Below are 22,613 nucleotides of genomic sequence, written 5' to 3'. Positions count from 1 at the left end.
ATCTCCTCTCTCTTTATATAGCAAAAATTCTCACTTGCTTTATGCTCTTTAGCCACCCTATGAGTTTGTTTATTTCCCTGTCTTTGTATCCAATTAAGTGGGTATAGATAGTGGTATCTAAATGAGGATCTAATATATTCAAAATCAATACGATGTGTTTCATCCTAAGGTGTATCTATCTCTTTGATCGTATTGGTCATATCTAGAATATCTTCTTCTTTTTGAACTTCTTTGAGGCATAGTTTTTTCGCCATTTTACATGCTAATATGTAGCATTGAATTCAACTACATGCTAATATGTATGTATGTATATATGTGTGTATACACACACACATAACTAGGTTGGGCGGATTGAATAAATCCTTGGTAGGCTTGGGCCTAGCCCAGGCCCGTCCCCCGGCCTAACTATGTGCAAGCATAAGCCTGCACACCCCTACTAGGCGAGGGCTGGAACTACTTAGGCAGGGTGGTGGAGCCTTGCCGGCTGCCACCCACCCCTACTTACAGCTCAACATTTAAGTGACGGAAAACTCTGGAGGCAAGCACTTATGCGCACCAATGCGCACCGAAGCGCTGACATGTCACTAGTTTTAATGAACAGCTCGAAACGAACCGTTTGGAAAGGCATCTAATTACACGGCTGACTTCGTTTGAGTGGGACTACGAATTAAATCAAAATATGAATTCAAAACGCACAGTTTTGAACCAAGTGAAGGAGACGAGACTTGGTTCTTCTCTGGTTTTGCCCCAGCGAAGTGAAGGAGACGAGCCCCTCGTTTGCCCCGAAGCACACTTCTTTTCAAGCTGTCGAAACCTTCCCTTTCCCTTGCCTAATTTCTTCTCTAGTTTAACCCCTAAATTTTGGTCCCATTTCTCTTGCCTAATCTCTTCTCTTCAAGCCGTCGAGCAATCTCTTCTCTTCAAGCCGTCGAGCGCCTCTTCCCTGCGAACACAGCTGCGGCCACCGGTTCTCTCTCTCTCTCTCTCTCTCTCTCTCTCTCTCTCTCTCTCTCTCTCTCTCTCTCTCTCTCTCTCTGTGTAATAGATAAATACGCATTTGATTAATTTTGTGATGTGTATATATGTTGATTTTGTGGTTTTTTTAAGTTAGGTTTCGAATTTAGGTATTGAATTTAGGTTTTGAATTTAGGTTTGAAACATGGCCATTCGCATCCTGTCTGTCAATGTGGTTTAGATGAGATTAAATTAAGAGAAATTTGTCATGGTAAGAAGCTTGTGGGCATATGAAGAATTGCAGAATCATCTGTTTTTGCTCTATTACCCACTTTACATGTGAGCCTTCAGTATTTGTATCGGACATGAACTGCTAACTTTTGAATGGGCTGTGAAATAAACATTTAATGAGCTTGGCCTTAATCTTCCAAATTGTGTTGAACTGATTTTCCAATTTAGTGTGGAATTTTGAATGGGATTGCAAAATACACAATAGAAGTCATGGCAGAGGTAATCAAGAATTTTAGAACTAAAATTCGAAAATCATGGACATTTAGTCCATTAAACCAATGACCCCTGCACATAAGAACACAATAGAAGTCATAAGATTTATTTATGCTTGTTTTTGTCTTAGAGTGTCATACAGTGTTTTGCTGATAGTCAATGAATTTGAACTGATTATATGTTGAATTGGTGGCGAAATTAGAGAAATCATGACATATTTATCATAAAAAAAATGTGACTTGGAGACAAGCGGATGAGTTTAAAACCTATATATTGGAGACAATCATGACATTTTTGGAAATTGTTTCTTATGAGAAGTGATACTATTATTGGAATTGTTTTTTTCCCCACAATTTTCTTCTAATGAGGCTGAATATATTGAAAATCAACATTCTGGGTTGCTTTGGCAAGTAATTCAAGTCAAGAAGAGAGGTTGAAGTTTAGTAGAACTTCAACATTTCAACATTCTGGGTTGCTTAAGTGTGCATACTGTCACACATATATTGTTAGTAGAACTTCACATAACATGCGTGTAGAGCTGCTGAGCCTTTGACATATCTCCATATGCATGCCATTTCCATTAACTATTGTGTGTAGAAATCAAAGATTCTAAAGTACTACTTAAGTTTTCTCAGTTCAATTTCTACAAACAACTTCAAACTTCAAATATCTTTTGATTCTCTAATGCATATGTGTTTATAGCTGGTGATGTTCAGCTTTTGTATCCCTACTCTGTTTTTCTAGTTACTTGTTTAGTTTTGGGTTTTGTTGGTAATGATTAAGGAGGAGGAAAAGAACAATAAGAGTGTAAATTTGCTGTGAATCGCTCATCTGAGATTCTCATATGATGTAGCCTAATTTGTTGGTGCTTCTTCTAGCTTTTGAAGTCGATATGTGCTTCAAAAGGGCACCCAGCTCATGGTATTGAGCACCATGCTTGGAGATTGGAATCTACATTCTACAAGCATGTTAAATCTTCTTCTCCGACCCGTTTCATTTTATTATTTATGTCGACCAACTAGTCCTGACAATTTCATTGTTTCAGTTGAAAGGGTCAGCTGGTTCACCAACTAGTCCTGACAATCTTCTTCTAGCTGGTTTTGTTGCAAAGTTTTGATAATTTGCAAAGTGATTGTAATATAGAACTGAGCTAATATTTAAAGTTTTGCTAAGTTTTTGTAATTTGCAAAGTTTTGGAAATATGCGAAGTAATATTCAAAGTTTGTTGGGAACATGTTTGTGGAAGCCCGCTTCTTCATTAGGATGTCATCGTCAGCTTCTTCATGGACTTCGGCGAACAACCCAATGTGCACCTGTGGGAAGCCAGCAAAACTTAGAACATCGAATACGCTAAGAAATCCAGGCCGATCATTTTTTAGGTGTCCAAATTATAATACAGAGGTAATTTTTTTTTTTTTTAAACTTTGACGTGCATGTTGGTTTCTACGAAAGTTTAATATTTTACGTTTGTTTCTTTATAATCAGAGATTACTATACTGCAACTATTTCAAATGGGCAAATCGCAGTGAGGAAAGAGAAAAAGATCTTATGAAGATAGAACTTGAGTTGTTAAGGAATGAGGAAGAGCTTCGAAGAAGAGATGAAGAGATTGTGAAGTATAAGTTGGGAATCCACAACGACCAACTTGATATTAAAAGGCAACAAGCAGAGATCCGGCGTGAACGCACACTACTTAAAATCTCATGGATTATTTTTATATTAATTTCATTGTATTGTATCTGTAAACAATGAAACCATATTACTCGAGAGAAATTTGTATATACTTTTGTGGCTTTTGTTGTGTATAACCTTAAGCAACTAGTTGAGAAATTTAGTTGTAAATGATGCATGTGCATCAATAGTATTGTATATAATTTCAATGTATGAAGCTTGAAATGTGATTTTTATGAGAATTTATTATTTATACATTGGTCATGAGTGTCATAAATTGATTATTCTGACATGGAAAATAATGAAACAGGCATTATTTGTCCTCATGAAAGTACTTTAAACAGTTAAACAGATCATGGCAAATTCTTGGAAAAAAGAAACCATCCACAAATTACATGGAAAATTCTACAAAACAGTAACATAACTTCAAGTCTCTAATTTCACTTTAACAAAATATAACTTCATTGGTGTCCCTGATTTTACTCAACAAAATATAATTTCATTATATACAAGATTCTATTGCATATACCAATAGCATACTCCCTACTTCACAAGTATGACTTAACACTTACAACTCAAAATCCCAACCTCCCATCATTATACCAACCGAGTCATAACATAAACAAGTCCCAACACATAATTAGAAAGAGATGAAAGTATTTCAACATCTTCATCCTTGCACATGTCCATGATCTTCAGTCCCATCTAGAGCTTTATATGTGCCATCCCCAAGTTGGGTTTCACCAAAGTCCAACACTTCGGTAGTGTTTTGAAGAGGCTAAAAATAGATATAAAAGTGTATGGGTTAGAATCATATTGTGAACTTCAAAACAATAAAAAAAAGTTAGAATAAAAAAGTAAGACAATAGAATCATGAACTACCTCAAAGACAACACTCTCTTGTGTCCCAACATTTGTTTGCCCAAATAAATTTCTGCACATGTCATCCCTGTCGATATCTCTTCCATGTGGCTACAGATCAATAAAAAACCAAATGAAGTCTAACAAACAAATATTGAAGAGATAAAAATATCAAATATTCATAATGGAACACTGAGTTCACCTGTTTACGTTTTCCCTTTTGAGTAGCCTTCTTGGTTGTGGGTTTGACTCTCTTAATCATTGATTTTTTCCTGAGGCATGGCAGTCTCCCTTTGCCTCTAACTACAAGGGGACTCAGGACTTTCTTTGAATTCCCAGCTGTAGGTGCATCGACAATTGTATCTGCAACATGTTCCAAGGGTCGTTGGGGCGACTTCTTCGTGCGATAGACGATGTTCATTGCATGTAACTTATCTATCATATCATTAGCATGCTCATCACATGACGCTGCATTTGTGGCAACGTCATAGCATACCTTAAATATATTTTTTTTTATAAGTTCAGAAGAAAAAAAGAATGTCAAAATCCACCACGTAACAAACCACGACCAACAAAATCAACGTGAATGTCACAAAGTGAAAAGAAGAAAATGACATACCTTCAATATACGTGAATACCTGCTCACTTCTGGCCTTGCATCAACTGAGTCATAAGTACTTCGTATAAAAGTGTATGTTCTTTTAATGCCCTTCCTCCATCGATCTAATATATACTTTTCTGGCACCTTTTTCACTTTGTTAACTCTCATAATGGCTAATGCATATCTACACAATATCCCTCTCATTTCGAACAGTGCACATGAACACTTCACATCTACGTCAGCCTCATTAAAATACACCGTTTGGGTCACCTCCTTGATGAAATCATCAATACAAACTTCATCTTCTACATAGTACGTTGCAATTACATCATCCTTCCGGTATAGAGTTGGAAGAACACCAACCATTCCTATTACTTCTTTTTGAACTTCTCTAAATTTAGAGTTGGTGTATGTGGCTTGAAATATCTTCTCAAGTGGAGAAATAGAGACTGTAGAAATTGTGACGTTGAATGAGTGAAAATCCGCCGCATTTTCATTTTCAATCTTCTTCCTCAACGCATTATCGAATTGATCAACAAACTCTTTTAAGTTTGTCCTTGCATGAACATACCCGTCAAAGAATGCATTCATGCTCTCACTTCGTTGGGTTGTACTCATTCCAGCCCAAAAAAACTTCTTTCAAAAATACCGGTGCCCAATAGGTACGCTCAGCATATAAACTCTGCAACCAAGCATTCTCCTGCAAGTTGTATGTTGTAATCATCACTTCCCAATATTTCTCAAACTCCTCTATTGTTTGAGAGTCATACACACACTTAAGCAACTGACTTTTCAACCCATCTTTGTATGCACTATGTGAACCCAGTTTTTCAGGTACTTTCTTCAGTATGTGCCATAAGCAAAATCGGTGTCGGGTATTCGGAAAGACAAGCGCAATTGCATTTTTCATGGCTCTATCTTGATCTGTGATAATAGCCTTTGGAGCTTCACCATCCATACAGTTCAACCAACTCTGAAACAACCATGTGAACGTTTCTGTATCCTTATTAGAAATCAATCCTGCCCCCAAAAGGATTGATTGTCCATGGTGGTTTACACCAACAAATGGTGCAAACGGCATCCCATACCTATTTGTCAAATAGGTAGTGTCAAACGTGACAACTTCACCAAAATATTTGTATGATGCCCTACTCCGTGCATCTGCCCAGAAGACATTTTTCAACCTCCCATTATCATCCATATCCAGTAGTGAAAAAAATCCATTATTCTTGTATTGCATCCTAGCAAAATATTCATGGAGGGTTTCAGCACCACCTTTCCCAAGTCGAAGGTGGCGTACCTTGTCAATGTAGTTACGACAGTCTTTTTCATTGAATGGCAAGTTCTCAAACCCACCTGCTTCTTGCACAAGAGCGGCGAAGCTCTTGTTCATTCTGATACCAGCTTGATCATTTGTATCTAGCATTCTCTTAACAGACAAACTCACTTCTCTATTGCAGCGGAAGAACCTCGATTTTTGTGGACTTAGGCCGTGATTGTGGGTATTGTGAACAGTCAACAACTTTAACACCCCTTCAAAAAATGTAGCGTTTATCATTGCATTACAGCCTGTCTTTGATGTCGGACGTGGTCGAGCGACATTTGTGGTCTGATTACGTGCCTTCCCACCACGAGCACAACCCAATGTGATATATCTTAGCTTCCCATCCTCAAACCTATGATTCCTTTGTGTCATTATCCCAAAACCGCATTGTTTCCCATAACTTTTATAGTAAGAAATTAACTCTTCTTCAGAGTTAAACACCATCCCCAATTTCGGCTCCTCAATGATATCGGCCCCCCCTCAGTATGCACTACAAATTCTGTCCCGGTCTCATTGTCATCTTTGGATTCAGAGGGCGTAGACAAAGTTTCAACCTCCCTCGAGTCAGGTGTTGGCTCTTGAATTTCTTCCACTTGGCTTGAGCTTGCAGTGTTTAAACCAATCGGAGAGGAGGTTGATGACTGAAATCCCAAAAAAAGATTGCATTCAGTTGACAACAATATTTTGGATTAATTTAAGCATTTTGAAAAATACACACGCTACTTAAAAATTTAACTCATCACCTGACAAGTCCATGGAGTTGGGTTGGCACTAGGACGAGGTAAGAATGGTGGGAACCAAGCATGTGGCATTGGTGTATGGCCCTCATGCATATAGCTTGAGAAATCCGAATAAAAAGACATTAGTATCACCTAACATGTAGATCAATAATGACAATTAATCAAAGATGTAGTAATAAATATAGACATTAATATAAAACAAGTTATATATACATTAATTCAATCACTTAATGCGCGCGATCGACCGATCGATCCTTACAAAACATGATATATAGGTAATAATTCATTATAATCAAATAAAATTAAAAATCTATTTCATTAGCTAAGATTCTCTTAAAGATTGTTCATATATATTATAAGCAGTACAAGCAGCACCTACCACTACTACTTTCATATATATATACACGTACTAGTTTAACCAATTATATAAATATATATATATATATATATATATAATATAAGGCATCTAATTATATACACGTACTAGTTCAACCAATAGATTACTGCAGTACTATATACACACGTACTAGTTCAACCAATTATATAAATATATATATACTAGTAAAAAGAAACACGTGCATTGCACGTGTGCCCAAATGTGAAAAGAAGAAAAAATATTTAAAATCATATTTATGAAATTGGAGAATATGTAATACAAAAAAATAGTTAATATACATATATATAATTATAAAATCTAATAGTTTATTTATATTTTAAGATTCACATTGATTATAAAAATAATTATATATATAATTTGTAGAATTTTTATAATCACAACGTATGATTTTGCACGAATATGTTTATAATTATAAAATGTTTTATTATACATAAAAAGTGACTATTGAAGGTAATGCATTATCATCATAATTACAAATAAAAAGCAAGAGCTATCTCATAATTACATATGAATTCCTTATAATTATACATTATAATAACTGGAAGTCTAAAAGAAAATTTCTGAAATAACTATTCTATTGTCCCAGGTATGTCATTCACAGATAATACGTTAAGTTTGTTTTGGCGCAACTTCCAAATTCATTCATAGATGCACTCAAAACGATCGTCCATTCTTTATCTTGGATTTTATTTGTAATATTTTCTATGTACGAGTGATCCTCCTGTAATGAAAAAAACATATAAAAAAATAATTTCTTAAATTTGTTAAATGTGTTTGAAAGTATAAATTTTACCTGCTCTATATGTTGTACAATATCTGTTGTTGTACAATCAAGAATTCGTTCAACTGTAGGTTCGAAGGCCACTACTGCGATCGAGCCACTGTCATCGAATACTTCCAAATAGACACGAGATCTATAAGTAATAAATAAGTTATTATTCCTTCGTATTACGAAATAATATATTACATTGTAATGTAATAATTGTTAATTTTCAAATATCACGATAAATATTTACCTTGGCTGTGCGGTTGTTAGTTCTTTGCAATTATAGCATAAGAACTCTTCATCTTTCTCGTATCCAGTGGTTTTACTGCACTTTGCACATGATAAGTAAAAAAATGGTTGATGCAGATCAGATATTGTAAATTTCCCTCTAACCATAAATGTTGATCGTTGCAAAAAATTGGCAATTAAATGTATCAATAAACATGTAATAATATCATATTAATTGAAGATAATGAACAACCAATAATTTTAGTCAAAACATATGAATTTTTTCAAATTCATAACGCAAAAATGGCAAGTTTTTTTCTTTTATTTTCATTTGATAAAAACTAACATTTAATTTCTATATTTCCAAAAATGATAAAAATAAACAATTGTATAGAAATTATTTTTATTGATCAATAAAACGATAAATGTAAATTATACCGTCATTGCTGGAATAGACTCTAAGGCTTCCACAATTTCTGATATTTTCACTAATGGATCGGTAGAACTGCCTGAAGTTGATGCACCTGGCCTATCCAAATTTTTGGCAATTGTTTCTTCAAGTAATGAGTTGTTTTCTGTTGCCCTGGACAATTGAATTGATAAATAGAGTAAAACATTTAAATAATAACAAATATGTACTAAATATATAGGATAATATATTGGAAGATATTAATATATCGATAAAGGTTAATATAAAATCTATATTGCATTTAAATAACAAGTATAATAAATTAATTTAGGCATATAATTTACCATGCACGCAATGAAATGGCAGATGCAAGAAAGGGCTCAATGGTGAAGACACTCGTAGGTCGCGACGATAATGATAAGCCTACATTATAAACATATATAAATAAATATATAAATGCAAGATAAATAATTAATAAGGATGTTAATAGTAAGGAAAAATACCGTTATACGAAGAGACTCTGATTTTTGTTCCAAGGACAATTGGCTTTTCCATAATAATATTACAAATTTCAGAGCATTCATCGTGAACAAATCTGTTCCACATTGCCAAACGTAGAACCTTTACACTATAAAAGTTAAAAATAATGTTAGATTCACAATAATAAAAATATTCTAAGGTATTAAAGTAAAATATTTTTATCAATATAAAAAGATATATATTCATACCTTGAATCGATCACATATATGTCTTGCACCAATGATTTGCCATGGCTTGTGTTAACCTGTCTTGGTGCATTCGTGCTCATTGCTATTGCCAGGATATCTAATTTATAAATTTATTATTATTATTTTGTAACAAGAGAAACATATAAAAATATTGACATATTTATATAATACGTACCTACTTCTGCATCTGTATCTTTGTAGATATCAAGTTGATTGAAAGGAATAATATTATAATCTGGTGGTTTAAGCGGCGATTCGTCGTATTCAATATTTTCGACAATGGTTCGGGAATTAATTATCCACTGAAGCTCATATGCCTCCCTTCTATGTCTTGCATCTAGTGGTTTGACGAAAGCATTAGCAATGTAGTACGATTGATATACATTGAGCGTGTCATCACGTAGGTCAATGTCTTTCCCGAAAATGACTGCTTGTACACGATTTCCCTATAAAAATATAAAAATAAATTTATTTGTTTAATCTTAAATCACAAATAAAACAATGATAAGTAATGAAATAGATTTTTTTCATACCTCAACATCCATGAGTACCAAATTCTGATACTTCGTAGGTGAATTTTGAGCCACACGTTTTGGTGACTTTTCAGCAACAATCATTTTTATTTTCCAATTTCTGGTATTTTGAGTGATATCTTTAATAGATCTATAGATAGTCCGCATGTTTACTGCAAATAAAGTAGACAAAATTGAGAAATGTTAATACATTACATAAAATATAAATAATAAATTAAATTAGCAAGTTTATAAATAATAACGACATTAAAAGAATCTAAACACTTACATTATATCACAATGAATTTGTTAATTTCAAGAAATTTCTATATACAATATTTTTTGTATAATCTATTTCACAAATAGTACTTGATGTTGGTCTTATAAGCAATTTTACTGAATCAGAAGTTCTAGCTCTGGATAGTGCAACATACAATTGTCCATGTGAGAAAACAGGTTCCGGTAAATATATTCCAACAAAATTTAACGTTTGTCCTTGTGATTTATTTATTGTCATTGCAAAACTCAATCTAATAGGAAATTGTGTTCTTTTAAATGGGAAGCCATTAGTTTCATTTGTTTCTGGTAAAAATGGAATTCTAGGTATAAAAACTCTTTTACCACTGTAGTGGCCAGACGAAATTTGTGCATCAATCATATTGCGACTAAAATTACAACATGTCAACCGTGTTCCATTGCATAAACCCTCTGAAGGATTAATATTTCTAATTAACATAATAGGACAGTTTTTCTTAAGTAATAATTCGTGTGGTGGTAATCCATTCGGTGTTAATGTATTTAAGAAATCTTCCATAATTCCCTGTTCAGATGCATCAACTGTCTCGTCAAAACTATAATATCGTATTATATCGCCAGGGAATCTATCAATGAGAATAGCATTTATTTCGTCAACTGATCGATTTTTTGGAGTTAACACAGCCCGATTTGCCATCTCTGTTAAATTGTTTGAATAGTTTGACATATTCCCATAGACAACATCTAACAAAAAATTTAGAGATTCAACTTCGTTGTTATAAGGGACAATCATTTGTTGTGGAATCTTGATATTTTCATCAATTGTTATTGGAGCATTACCATTGCCAACTTCAATTAGATATTGTGAGAAATCAAGATCTAATCTAGCTCTCATATTTTCTGTTAATTTGATTTTTTTCAAGATTGACCATATGTAAGAAGAAGCCAAACTTGCATCGATTTGTTGTTCTTTTGTACTCTTACGAATCACAGGCAGTATTTGTCGAAAGTCTCCACCAAGAACAATAACTTTGCCACCAAAAGGGAGATTATATCGTTTATGTCTCGTAACATTTTATCCAATGCTTCTATGGAATATTTTGTAGACATAGGTGCCTCATCCCATATAATTAACTTTGTAAGACGTAACAATTTAGCAAGACTTCCTTGTTTGGTTACATTACAAGTGCTATCTTTATCTGCATTTAGTGGAATCTTAAATCTTGAGTGTGCTGTTCGTCCTCCAGGTAAGATTGATGCAGCAACGCCTGATGATGCGACTGCAAGTGCTATCATATTTTTTGATCTGATTGTAGCTAGAAGCGCTTTGTATAAAAAAGTTTTACCAGTACCAGCAGGACCGTCAATGAAAAATGCATCAGATTCATTTGACAGTAAGGTTTGTAGTATCAAGTTATATGCATTCTTTTGTTCCGAATTTAAGAAATTTGATGCAAGTAGGTCTTCTTCTGGAATTGTGACAGCTCGCTCGTCATCAATTTCTCTATTGATAAATTCTTCGACGTCGTAAAATGTATCAGTAGGAGCGAAATGATACATATTTATATTCTTTCCCATGGATTCAAGTGTGGAAGCAATATTTTGCAAAACCATTCTTCTAACTTTCCTAATGGTATGTTTCTTGCAATAAAATCTGTAGACATTTCTTTTTCAAATCGTTCCCAGAGTTCTTTTGGATTTGTAGGATTGCAATATGCTAAAATTGTTGAGAAAAGACGTCTTAAACTATTTGGTATTTGATATAGACAGGCTTCTTCTAAACAATCTTCGAGACTGCTATCTTTATCTAATAAACCATGTGAAGTAGCTGCTTCGCGATATGTTGGCAGGACGATGCCATTAACTGTTCTTAATTTCTCAAACGATGTTGGTCCTCTAATGTGATTTAATAGTATCCGCAAATAATATCTTTCACCTTCAAATGGATTAGCTGTAATAATTCGACCTATAACAATTTGTTTCTTTCTTGGGGTCCAAATTTTATATTCTGGATTCCAAACAAATTTTTCAGGAAATTCTCTATATAACAAGTTTCGGGCATTTTCGTCGATTTCATTCCTATAAAAAAATTGTGTTAACATTGATCTATTCGACAGACTTGAGTTTAGAACAGTGTTTAGATTTTGGTGTGCACGAAAAGATACTAAATGTTGATTCTCAAGGTGTAAATGTAAACTATAAACTGATGGATACATTTCATTAAGTGTGAAACCATATATTCTCCACATTGCTTCCGGTGGAGTAATCCATCTGGCTGTTTGAAATTGTTTGATTTCATCAATTTGTTCATTATTTTCTTCATTTATAATATTGAAAGCAATGCGATCGTGTCCTTTATAAATATATTTATACAAATATTTAACAGCTTTAATTGTAGAACAAATTTCAACGTTAATATGACAATTATATTTGGAAAGAAGGTATGGATTGTAAGGAACGACCCATCGGTTGTCTAAAATTTGTCCTCTAATTTTAGCAGTGATTCCGTTGTTCCGACGCCTATACAGTGGAAAACAATCAGTTCCAATAGTTTTGTAGGTGCAAATTCTTTGGGGTATTGATTTTACAAATGCCATTTTTTTCATGCATATATTCGTTGGATTCAATACTCCGCAAGGACCATGGATCATATGTTAACCACAGCCTTATACAAGTGTAAATTACTTGTTTTATCAGGTATTTCTGCTGAAACAATTTCATCAAAAGTTTCAGGGGCATAAATTCTCCAATCTCTCTGAAGTATAATTAGGAAATGAACGTGAGGTAAGCCTCTTTTTTATGTTCAATAGTGTAAACATATGCTGCAATTTTGCCAAAAATTTGTTGTTTGAACAGATCATTTTTTAAATCTTCTAACTTTGCTCTAAAGATTCTTGCAATTAAATCAGGACGATTTTGAACTTCTTCATGTGGTTTCAGTTGTTCTAAGATTTCATTCCAGTTTGGATTGCATGTCATAGTCAAGAAAATGTCAGGTTTGCCGAAACGTTGAACTAAAGCCATTGCTTCCATGTATCTTTTACGCATATCTCTTGGACCTCCAATAAAAGATGAAGGTAAGATAATGCGTTTTCCAATCTTAGAACCATTAGTTTCTCCAATTGAAATACTATCTACAATGCCTTGATATACATCTGATCTAATTTCATGTTGTTTTGAACGGAAATAATCTAATCTCGATGTTTCTATTTTAATGTACATGTCAACAACAAATTGTTGTAGCAAACGGCCAGATAATAATAAAATTGATCTATATGTGTCTCTCATTTGTAGTTAAAACAATAATATTCACGACAAGAAACTGTTGGCAATTTCTTCTTTTTTTCCATCAGTATTTGTTCGTTCCGAAGAAATTCTTCTGCGCTATTTGAATGTTCAACAGAACAGGCTTCTAATGTTTGAGTGTTTAATGATATTGATCCTCTTTTGATTTTTTTGATTCCTTGGTGCCAACCCGAGTCGCCGAAAGGAAACAGTAGTGGATATTGTAATGGATCATAACAACTAAAATAATACTGAACAATATGACTACCACCTGCTTGGTTGAAGACAATAATATCTCGGCCTTTTTTTGTTCAGTACATGTGTCAGTTTCTATCCATTTATAAGCTGCAACTTGTGATACTGATGGAGCATTGTAAACACGCTGGTCTAGATCAACATCTGATCTTTATACGGATTGTATGGTTTTGTAGATTTGGAATATTGTTCAGTGTTCGGAAGAAACGACAGTATGGATTAACATTAAGATTATGATACTCATCAACTTAACAATGATAGAAAGCATCCAATCTTTCCGCAATTGTTTATTACGGTTGTTTAGCTCATGTTCAGTGTCATAGAAATATAGTTGTAAATACGAAGGATGTCCATCTTCAGGGATTAGATTGTTAATGTAGTGAATATATCTGTCTTCTTGAACTCTAAATGTTGTAAATTCCTCTGTTTCTTCTGCATAAGTTTGTATCAAATTTAACTCCAAAGATGTGAAAAGCAATATTTATTATTGTATTGTACGTACGTAATGTACGGTATGTAATTTTCGGACTCAATACAATCAGAAGTAAACAGTTGATAAAGCTTCGTCTGAAATCCGTAGTACAATGTCAATGTTTCTATTGTCCCATCAGCACCAACAAAATCCATTTGGCTCAATGATAAAATCTTTTTGCTCCATAATATTGACATGATAGTAAACTGATGGTAAGAATGGTATGGCTCCAAAAAAGATAGTTTTCAGTACTTGTCTAAAACAAGTATTACCTGTTGGAATGTTGACAATACTATTAGAGGTAGAAGGCCTTAACCTTTCAGGAGCAGATTTATTTGTATTTATAGTATTGTCAGAATCGTGAGTGTTTGAAGAAGATCCAATTTCTCTTATAGAAACAATTCCATCATCTCTTGAAGTGTGAGATAAAATATTATGATATCTTTTTTCCATTTGATTTCTCTTATTTTTGATTTTGTTTTTAGCTCAGCATACCTTTGTCTCTTCTTTCGGCGTATTTCTTCTCTCTTTTCCTCTGATTGAGAATTGTACCAATTCTTTTTCGATAGCATTTTCTCTATGTTCTTTCAGAAGTCAATTTTAAATAATGTTATATATAAATTATTACAAAAGTTTTAATAAGTATTTAATTTTTTTTGTAAATAAGATTGACCTATCAGTCGGCATTTTTATTACAAGGTAGGAATGCTCAGCAATCTTACAGACTAACAGAAGATTAATAACAATTTGTTAAACACATAAAATACAAAGCACAAAAATAAGAATGGAAAAACTAAATACTACAATTATCAACATTTATAACGTAGATAAATATATCTTTACTATAAAAATGCAATAAATCTTATAAGATATAGAAGAATAACATTTATTTGTATGAACAGTAGTAATACATACCCGGAGATACTGGCAAATAAAAGGTCAGCGGAAATAGAAGCGAACAACGAACAGGAAGAGAAGCAGAAACTGAGAAGAGCAAAATCCCTGTTGTAAAGAAAGAATATTATATAAGATCACATAATTATTGTAATAATATTTTGTGTTTTGTTAAATAAAAGCAACAAAAACATATTAGAATATAATGTAATAATATTTTATATTCAAATGTAACTATAATAAGTGACTATCTCATTACATATTATACATGTGATATGTATAAAGTTTATAACTATAACATAATAACTTACAAGAAATGAAGTATAACTTTGAGGCATATGCGACCAACTTTTATAATCATCGAGCATTTCTATCTACTTGTGGAAGTAGTTGAATGGGTTTTTGTTTGGATCTTTCGTCTGCCAATTTAGAATAGAGTTTGACATATTGGTTGAATGAATAATCACATAGGTTAACTGGATGAAATAGTTATATAAACTATATTATACAGTTAAAAATACACTTATAATGTAAAATGTATGTCCCTATTTATTCGACCAACATGGCAAACTTTAGTGTCAATAGAATTGGTCATAATAAGAGCAAACTCCATTCAGTTCCTTTGATAGTTACATTCCAATGATCGACGATTATAGAAGTTGGTCGCATACATTCTGAAGTTAAGACTTACTTTTTATAAGTGTCATAGTGTAATTATAAATTTTATGCATAATATGTTTATAACATGTATTGCGAGGAGTTATTTTATAATTAAATTTTCTATGTTATGAGTATGAAATAGTTAATCTGAATTTTTAAGTTGAATTTAATTGTTTTCAACTTAAAAATTTGAGATGTTTTAAGTCGAAGATATGGGCATGAAATTTTTTTCAGGCGTGAACATTTATTTGTTATGACGCATATGTATACTGTATTAATCTTTTTTTGACATATAAAAGTGTTAATTCTAAAATATTTTAAGTCTGAAATGGCAATATTCTTTTTATATGAAATGTGAGTTTTTTTTTTTCTTTGTTTTGAGATATATGTGATAATCTTAAATTTGAATGCTAGAACAATTATCTATATTTAAATCGTAGCAGTTAGCTATGCTAGAATATTTATCTATATTTAAAACATAAATAAATACCATGTAATCAGTAACATATGCCTAGTTAAAAAATAAAAAGGCGGAAAAGATGTGTAATATATAAATCGAATTAACTAATACAATATTAAACTATTTACAATTAAAATTTTAAGTAGATATGGAAGAAATAGTGAGTAATTGTAATTAATAATAACAATTTTATGTAGCTGTAAGAAGATATAATGTTCAATTATTTTCTTTAATCTATAAAGTTTATTTTTGCCTCTATTTTTTAACTGCGTAAATTTTTTATTTTTTCATTCTTTTAATTTTTTTTTCCCATAGGGCACGTTGTATTTTTATATTTTTATAAATATTATTATTAAATTTGAAAAATATTTATTATTGTATAAATTTACATGAATAAAATTTAAGAATAAGTAAATTTTTTTTTTGGTAGTTTAAATGCCTAATATAATCTTATATACAATTCATTTATCTGAATAAAATATTTGTTAGTACCTAAGTTCACAAACAAACGAATTTTTTTTAATTTTTTTTTAATCATTTGAAACCTAGGGGAAAAAATACCAATAGCTCAGTTTATGTAGACTCAAAATCATATGTAAATAAAATTTTATGAAGAACTATCATCTTATGCAAGTAAAATTAACTATGTATTTAGAAGAGTTTTTTTTTTTCAGTGGAAATAAAACTTGCAGAATAGTGAAATTGATGTTTTTAGAAATTTATCTTTATCAATAAATTTAATATAATTTATTATCAGGTTAATTTTAACTTTGAAATATATTTGTAATAAGTAATCTAATTTTTTTTTTTTTTTTTTGTTTTAAACTGTCTTTTGTTTTGCTTTATTTTTCAACTCACGGGTATTAGTGTATAGAAACAGATAGATGTCACACGGTGTCGTTTTTGAGGGGAAGGAACCCTACCATTCACAAGGGAGTATAAATACATCGCATTCTCCATTTCTTGCTCTCGCCGCCCCCTCATCTTCTTCTCTCTCTCTCGGTCTCTCTCTCGAAGCTGCCTCTCGAAGCAAACCCTAATCTCTTCGTCTCTCTCTCTCGGTTTCTCTCTCTCCCTCTCTCTCTCTCTATCTCTGTGTAAGCGCAGCCGAGCTATGTATATCACAGTCTACCTTTAGGATTTTTTTTTCCCCCCGTCCCCCATCGACTGCTCTTACCAACGAAACCCTAAGCGCAAAATCTTCATCGTCTCCATCCCTTTCCCTTTCTTCTTCCTTTTCTTTCAAGTGCATCAAAAATCTCACCATTAGACTACGGAAAGTAGCTTTGTGCTTGTGTCAGCCAGATCAACACGAAGAAGCCATCCACGTTTTGCCTCTCATCAGGTGGCTTCGTACTTGGCTAAATTTTTTTTGGGTTTTTTTGTTTCGTTGATATGGTATTTTTTTTTTTAAATCTGTGGATGGTTTATATGTTTGGTAGTTGATATGATATTTCTTTTTTAAATCTGTGGGATGGTTTATATGTTTGGGTATTCTATTACGTTTGTGTTTTGTACGCACCGATCAAAGATGACTTCTTGTATTTGTTTGTACTTGGCATATCGCTGATTTTTTTTTTTTTGTCTTTAGATGTGGCTAGAATCTTGAAATATTTGAAGAGGTTATGGTGAAGTCTGAGTCGTTATGTTTATTTGTGGTTTGTTGATAACAAATTTTCATGGCAGCTGGGTTTTTTTTTTTTTTTTAATTTTTTTTTCCTGTTGTCTATGTTTATTTTACATAATCTGTAAGATGGAGATATTCTTGATGACAATGAAATCTATTTTGTTTTATTTAATCTATTTTATAAGATTTATGTATTTCATGGTAGATGTGCATCACAGTTACTTATTTGTAGTTTTTATCTAATCTTTTTCTTTTTAGTTGATCTGTTTGTGAATTTTTTTCCTCCTTATCTTGTGGATTTTGTACATAAATGTATCGGTGTTGATTATTTTTTTTCCTATACATATGGAAAACATTTTTCATATATGTAGATAAAATTTTGTTTATGTTTTATGGTTTTTCTCTATACTTGTAATTTTTTTTTTGTAGAGCGTTTAGTTTCTGTGATCTGGTATTCTGTTTGGGGTTATTTTTCTGTCTATGGTTTATGTATGGCTAGTATTTTTAGTTGTTATTGTCAAATTTCTTTTCAGTTTAGGTGATATTTTTTCATTTCTGGAGAGATTCATATATTTGATGAAATCATGTCCAGGAGTCCACTCATAACTTTATTTATTTTCTTGTTTTGTTTTGTAAGTTTCTGAATGTCTTATTTATTTCTTACTATTGTTATCATTTCTTTCTTAGATGTGAAAATTTAATTATCGATTCTGTTATTTTACTTTGACTGTATTGTTCTGTTATTTTAAATGTCAACATATTTTCATATTTTTGTTGTTGCTGTTTTTTTACATGTAATTATTTTTTCTTCTATTGTGAATCTCTAGATAAATCAATGCACATAGTTCCTTTCTGTTGAGGTTTTTTTGTTTTCCTATACGCATACCAACATTTTTCATATTTGGAATTTTATATCTCATGCACATGTTTGAGACATATATATAACATATCTATATACGTGTTATGAGTTTTGGTTTAAATTTTTGTAATTCTAAGTATTAAGTTTGGAAATACCTAAAAAAAAGTGTAGGATATTGAAGGAAAAAATTCTTGACACGTTAGTTATATGTCTTTTACATTTGTCTTTTACGTTATGTATATGCATGTTATCAATGTAAAAGTATTTCTCTAAAAGTGCAATTTTCAACCAAGAAATTCTTGCCATGTTCTCATTTAGTTTCATGTGTTTTTATTGTCATTTTATTTATATGTTGGATGTTTGGATGGATTTTTTCTTTCGAAATTTTTAAGTTTGAAATGGCAAGAAATCTTTGTCTTTCTTATGGTTTGACTTAATTTTTTCCTTACAATTACTTTTATTTTGAGCTTAGTGAATCTCTGTAGATGTACACATGTACTGTATGTTATGAAATTTTTTTTTGTCATCTTTTAATTTGTTTCTTGTACGTTTTTGTCAGCAGCAATTTTGTTTTGAGCACAGTGAATATATGTACATCCACTAAAATTTTTTCAACTTCTTATTTGTTATCTTCTGATTTCTTTCTTATATATGTTACTGTGTTCTTTTAGTATACCTAACTATGTTTGGTATTTGTTTAGACGTTATATGAACATATGCAATTCAAGTGTTGATGAATTAATTTTTTCTTGACCTATATTCATAGTGTTTTTTGTCAATATCATTTTTATTTCGAGTTGAATGAATATTTGTACAAACATTTTCTGATTTTTTTTTTATACATGCCTCTGTTTTTTTAGTATTATTCCAGGTGTTTGATATTTGTTCCAAGTTTTTTTCCCCGACGTATACTGAAAGTCTTATTTGTTTAGTATCAGTTTTTCTTTGATTTTTAATGAATATTTGTAGATGTGAACATGAATTACATGTTTTTAACTTTATAATTTTATTTCTTAGTTTATTCCTTCTATTTCTATTCCAGATACTGTATACATAAACAGAGAATGAAATTTAAAGACAGCAAAAATAAATGAAGATTTAGAAATGAATGGAGGCAAGAAACAGCAGCAAAGGAATGACGATTTAGCCAAGTTTCCGAAGCAAAATTTATTTCTTTTAATGCAAATAGTGATGTAATTTTTTATTTCTTATTTTCATTGCATATATGTAAATAACTTAAGAAAGTAGTGAGAAAACAGGAAAAGAAAAACTGACCTGGAAGATTGGAAAGCTGGAAGACAAATTTAGAACCTACAAAACAAAAAAATTCAGCAACTTAAAAATTGCATGCATGTAAATAACGTAAGCAATTAGTCAGAAAACAGAAAAAAGGAAACTAACCTGGAAGTTTCGAAAGTTGGAAGAGAAATTTAGAACGTAGGGTTTAAAGAAAGATATTTGAGGTACTTGAAACAGAGATAGAAAACATTAGAAATGTAAGGAGAGTGAGGATATTCTTATAGGAAGTAGCATCAGCTTAGGCGGTAGAAAAGACAAATTAGATCAAATTCAGATAAATGTAAAAATTTTGATAATTCCTACAGAAATTAGGAAGCGGTGGAAATGATGAGCAGATGTAAGAAAATAAATTAAAATCTGATCTGAAACAATCTAGAATGTAAGAAGATCCGAAGGAATAAGTAATCCAGAAGCCCACGGAAAACTGTAGCAAAAAGCTGTAAATTTGATAAAGTTGAGAGCAAAAATATTTCGACAATATTAAATGAAAAGGTGAAGGCGGCTGGAAACAGATAAGAAGCAATATTTTGATTGAGAAAAAGTTGAATCCAGAAGCTTATAGAAAATGGGAGAAGGAAATATTTATATCTGAAAATATTACAGAAGTAGCAGAAAAGAAATTCTAGACGATGACAAAAAAAGTTTACAACGTAAAAGACAAGTAAAAATCAAGGATAAAATGGGAAAAGATATTTAAAAATAAGGACAAAGTGGGAAGATATAAATTTAAGGACATTAACGTAAAAAAAAATTAAAAGCAGGGGTAAAATTGGAATGAAAATTGTACGATTTCTGGGTAAGATATAAATTTAAGGACATGAACGGAAAAAGAATATAAAAGCAGGGTTAAAATCGGGAAAAAATTTTTACGAAGGAAATAAACGTAAAAAGTATATAAAAGCAGGGGTAGAATCAGAATAAAAAATTGTTCGACACCTGCTTATCCACGCTTATTATATATAAGATATATATATATATATATATATATATATATATATAATATAAGGCATATAATATAAGGCATCTAATTATATACACGTACTAGTTCAACCAATTACATGCAGTACCTACACCACTACTACTTTCTTGTCTCAAAAAGAAAGCATCTAATGTTATTTTTCCAATTAATTCATATATATATATATATATAACAATTCAAACTAAAATGGTCTAAAGATAGATCAAAATCAAAATTAAATCTATTGGCTGGCGTGCTCAAAATTTTTTAAATTCATAATACCTGATTTGCAGGATTGATAGATGTATCCATGCAAGGAGGTGTTGAAAAATATGTATAAAATGGTCTTGAAATCATCTGGTTTGATGGATTTGTTGATGGATTTGTGGTAGGAGTGTGATAGGAGATGCGTGCTCTTTCCTTTCTCCATCAGAATACTTTGCTTGAAGAGGAGCCACTATAGACTTAATAATTTTGTTGATCAGTGCTTCAATGTCCTGCACAAGAATAAGAGTGTAAACTGGAAATTAATTCAATACAATCACTAAATAGACAGGACAAAACTTTTAACATACTTGGGATTCCAAATCCAAGCAATGCAAAAAAAAAAACTTCAAATATTTAAAACTTAAAAATCTCAAACTAAGTTCATAACAAGTTGATATTCTAAATTCTAGAAATGCTAAACATAGATAGAACTTTAAACAACTAATTTTTCAATGACAGCTCTACTCCCCTTTCCCACCAGTCATGTGATGTTTTTATGTTCTTCAATCGTTTTAACCCTTCAATCAAGATATATTGTACAAAACGTTGCCATAATATGATTTCCAACTCAATTATGAGATCCATAATGAAATGAAAGTTCATTAGTAAGGAGGTATTGAGGAATCAAGACTCTTATAGAAGTGATTTTCCCAATAGCCTATAGCACAATTAAAAGGCATATCAAAGTGAGATTTTGAGGAATCAAGACTCTTCTAGAAGTGATTTTCCCAATAGCCTATAGCACAATTAAAAGGCATATCAAAGTGAGATTATGGGCAATAATAAGCATTATTCTCTCATTCAAGGAAATCATTTACCTAATTTAAGCTTTATGTAATCTTCCCTCTAAAAGAAACATTGGCAGTGAGTAGCCCATAGCTGGGAAACAAAACAGGATAATAGCAGAAGCATGAGGCATGGCAGAGAAAATATGAAACATTATTCAAAGAAGCAAAAGGCATGACATCCATAAGCATGCGGGCATAACAAGTGCGTATCACATAGAAAAATATGAATTCACCAGCCCATCTAACACATACTAGTTCATTCCACGGTGGGCGACTCTTTTAGAGGAAAATCTCATCTCTTTTTTCACTCATCATGGCTTATATTTAACCCATTTTTACGAGGGTTTTAACATTGAATCATGCCATTTTTTTTGTACATTCAGATAACTCACATTTTTCCCTCTAAAAAAATTTTAGTTGCAAAGATATAATAAATAATAAATAAATGTGTACACTTACTTCAGATCAATCTCACCATCGCGTGCAGCTGAAGAGATTTGGGGAAGGCTTTGTTGAGAAAGAGATTTGGAGAGACAGAGGGGAGCGACTGTACGAAGTGGGAAGGGAGGGAAGTGAGCTGGGAATTGGGAAGGAAGATGCGGGCAGGGAGGGAAACAGAGACGCGGGCTGGGAGGGAAATAGAGGGAGACGAGACTGGGTTTCATTTTCTTTTTATTTTCTAAATTTACTTAAATGCCCCTCCATCTGCCATGTCATCTCTCGGTGCACAAGTGGTACGCAGAATGGCTTGTACCTAGCAGAATTGGCCAATATCAACACTAGAACTACTTTTCATGTCTATTAATTGACACTTAAAAAAAAAAAAAAAAAACTAAAAG

The 22,613-nt window shown here is 32.0% G+C and overlaps 3 protein-coding genes and 2 long non-coding RNA genes across 5 annotated transcripts; 2 read left to right on the top strand and 3 right to left on the bottom strand.

The window, feature by feature from the left end:
* The first annotated feature begins 2,594 nt into the window (after positions 1-2,594).
* LOC121246970 lies at positions 2,595-3,359 on the top strand. The gene is made up of 2 exons (XM_041145297.1): positions 2,595-2,859; positions 2,944-3,359. Exons 1-2 carry the CDS (start codon positions 2,692-2,694, stop codon positions 3,208-3,210), a joined length of 435 nt encoding a protein of 144 aa, XP_041001231.1. The 5' UTR covers positions 2,595-2,691; the 3' UTR covers positions 3,211-3,359.
* Positions 3,360-3,669: 310 nt separating this feature from the next.
* Positions 3,670-6,287, bottom strand: LOC121246279 (protein FAR1-RELATED SEQUENCE 5-like). The gene is made up of 5 exons (XM_041144383.1): positions 5,241-6,287; positions 4,610-5,131; positions 4,193-4,486; positions 4,012-4,101; positions 3,670-3,907 (listed from the first exon to the last, which is right to left on the bottom strand). The coding sequence occupies exons 1-5, from the start codon at positions 6,285-6,287 to the stop codon at positions 3,800-3,802; spliced, it is 2,061 nt and encodes a 686-aa protein (XP_041000317.1). The 3' UTR covers positions 3,670-3,799.
* Positions 6,288-6,417: 130 nt separating this feature from the next.
* On the bottom strand, positions 6,418-6,781 carry LOC121245755. The gene is made up of 2 exons (XR_005936998.1): positions 6,659-6,781; positions 6,418-6,556 (listed from the first exon to the last, which is right to left on the bottom strand). It is a non-coding gene; the product is annotated as an uncharacterized LOC121245755 (long non-coding RNA).
* A 4,156-nt stretch (positions 6,782-10,937) lies between these two features.
* LOC121246276 (ATP-dependent DNA helicase PIF4-like) lies at positions 10,938-11,564 on the bottom strand. Its single transcript, XM_041144381.1, has one exon. It carries the CDS (start codon positions 11,562-11,564, stop codon positions 10,938-10,940), a length of 627 nt encoding a protein of 208 aa, XP_041000315.1.
* A 5,666-nt stretch (positions 11,565-17,230) lies between these two features.
* On the top strand, positions 17,231-19,559 carry LOC121246221. Its single transcript, XR_005937082.1, has 2 exons — positions 17,231-17,321; positions 19,505-19,559. It is a non-coding gene; the product is annotated as an uncharacterized LOC121246221 (long non-coding RNA).
* The last annotated feature ends 3,054 nt before the right edge of the window (positions 19,560-22,613 follow it).

This window comes from Juglans microcarpa x Juglans regia, chromosome 1S (assembly GCF_004785595.1).
Source record: "Juglans microcarpa x Juglans regia isolate MS1-56 chromosome 1S, Jm3101_v1.0, whole genome shotgun sequence".
NCBI lineage: Eukaryota > Viridiplantae > Streptophyta > Magnoliopsida > Fagales > Juglandaceae > Juglans > Juglans microcarpa x Juglans regia.
Note: the sequence above shows the minus strand (reverse complement) of the source record. Positions and strands in the feature narration are given on the sequence as shown.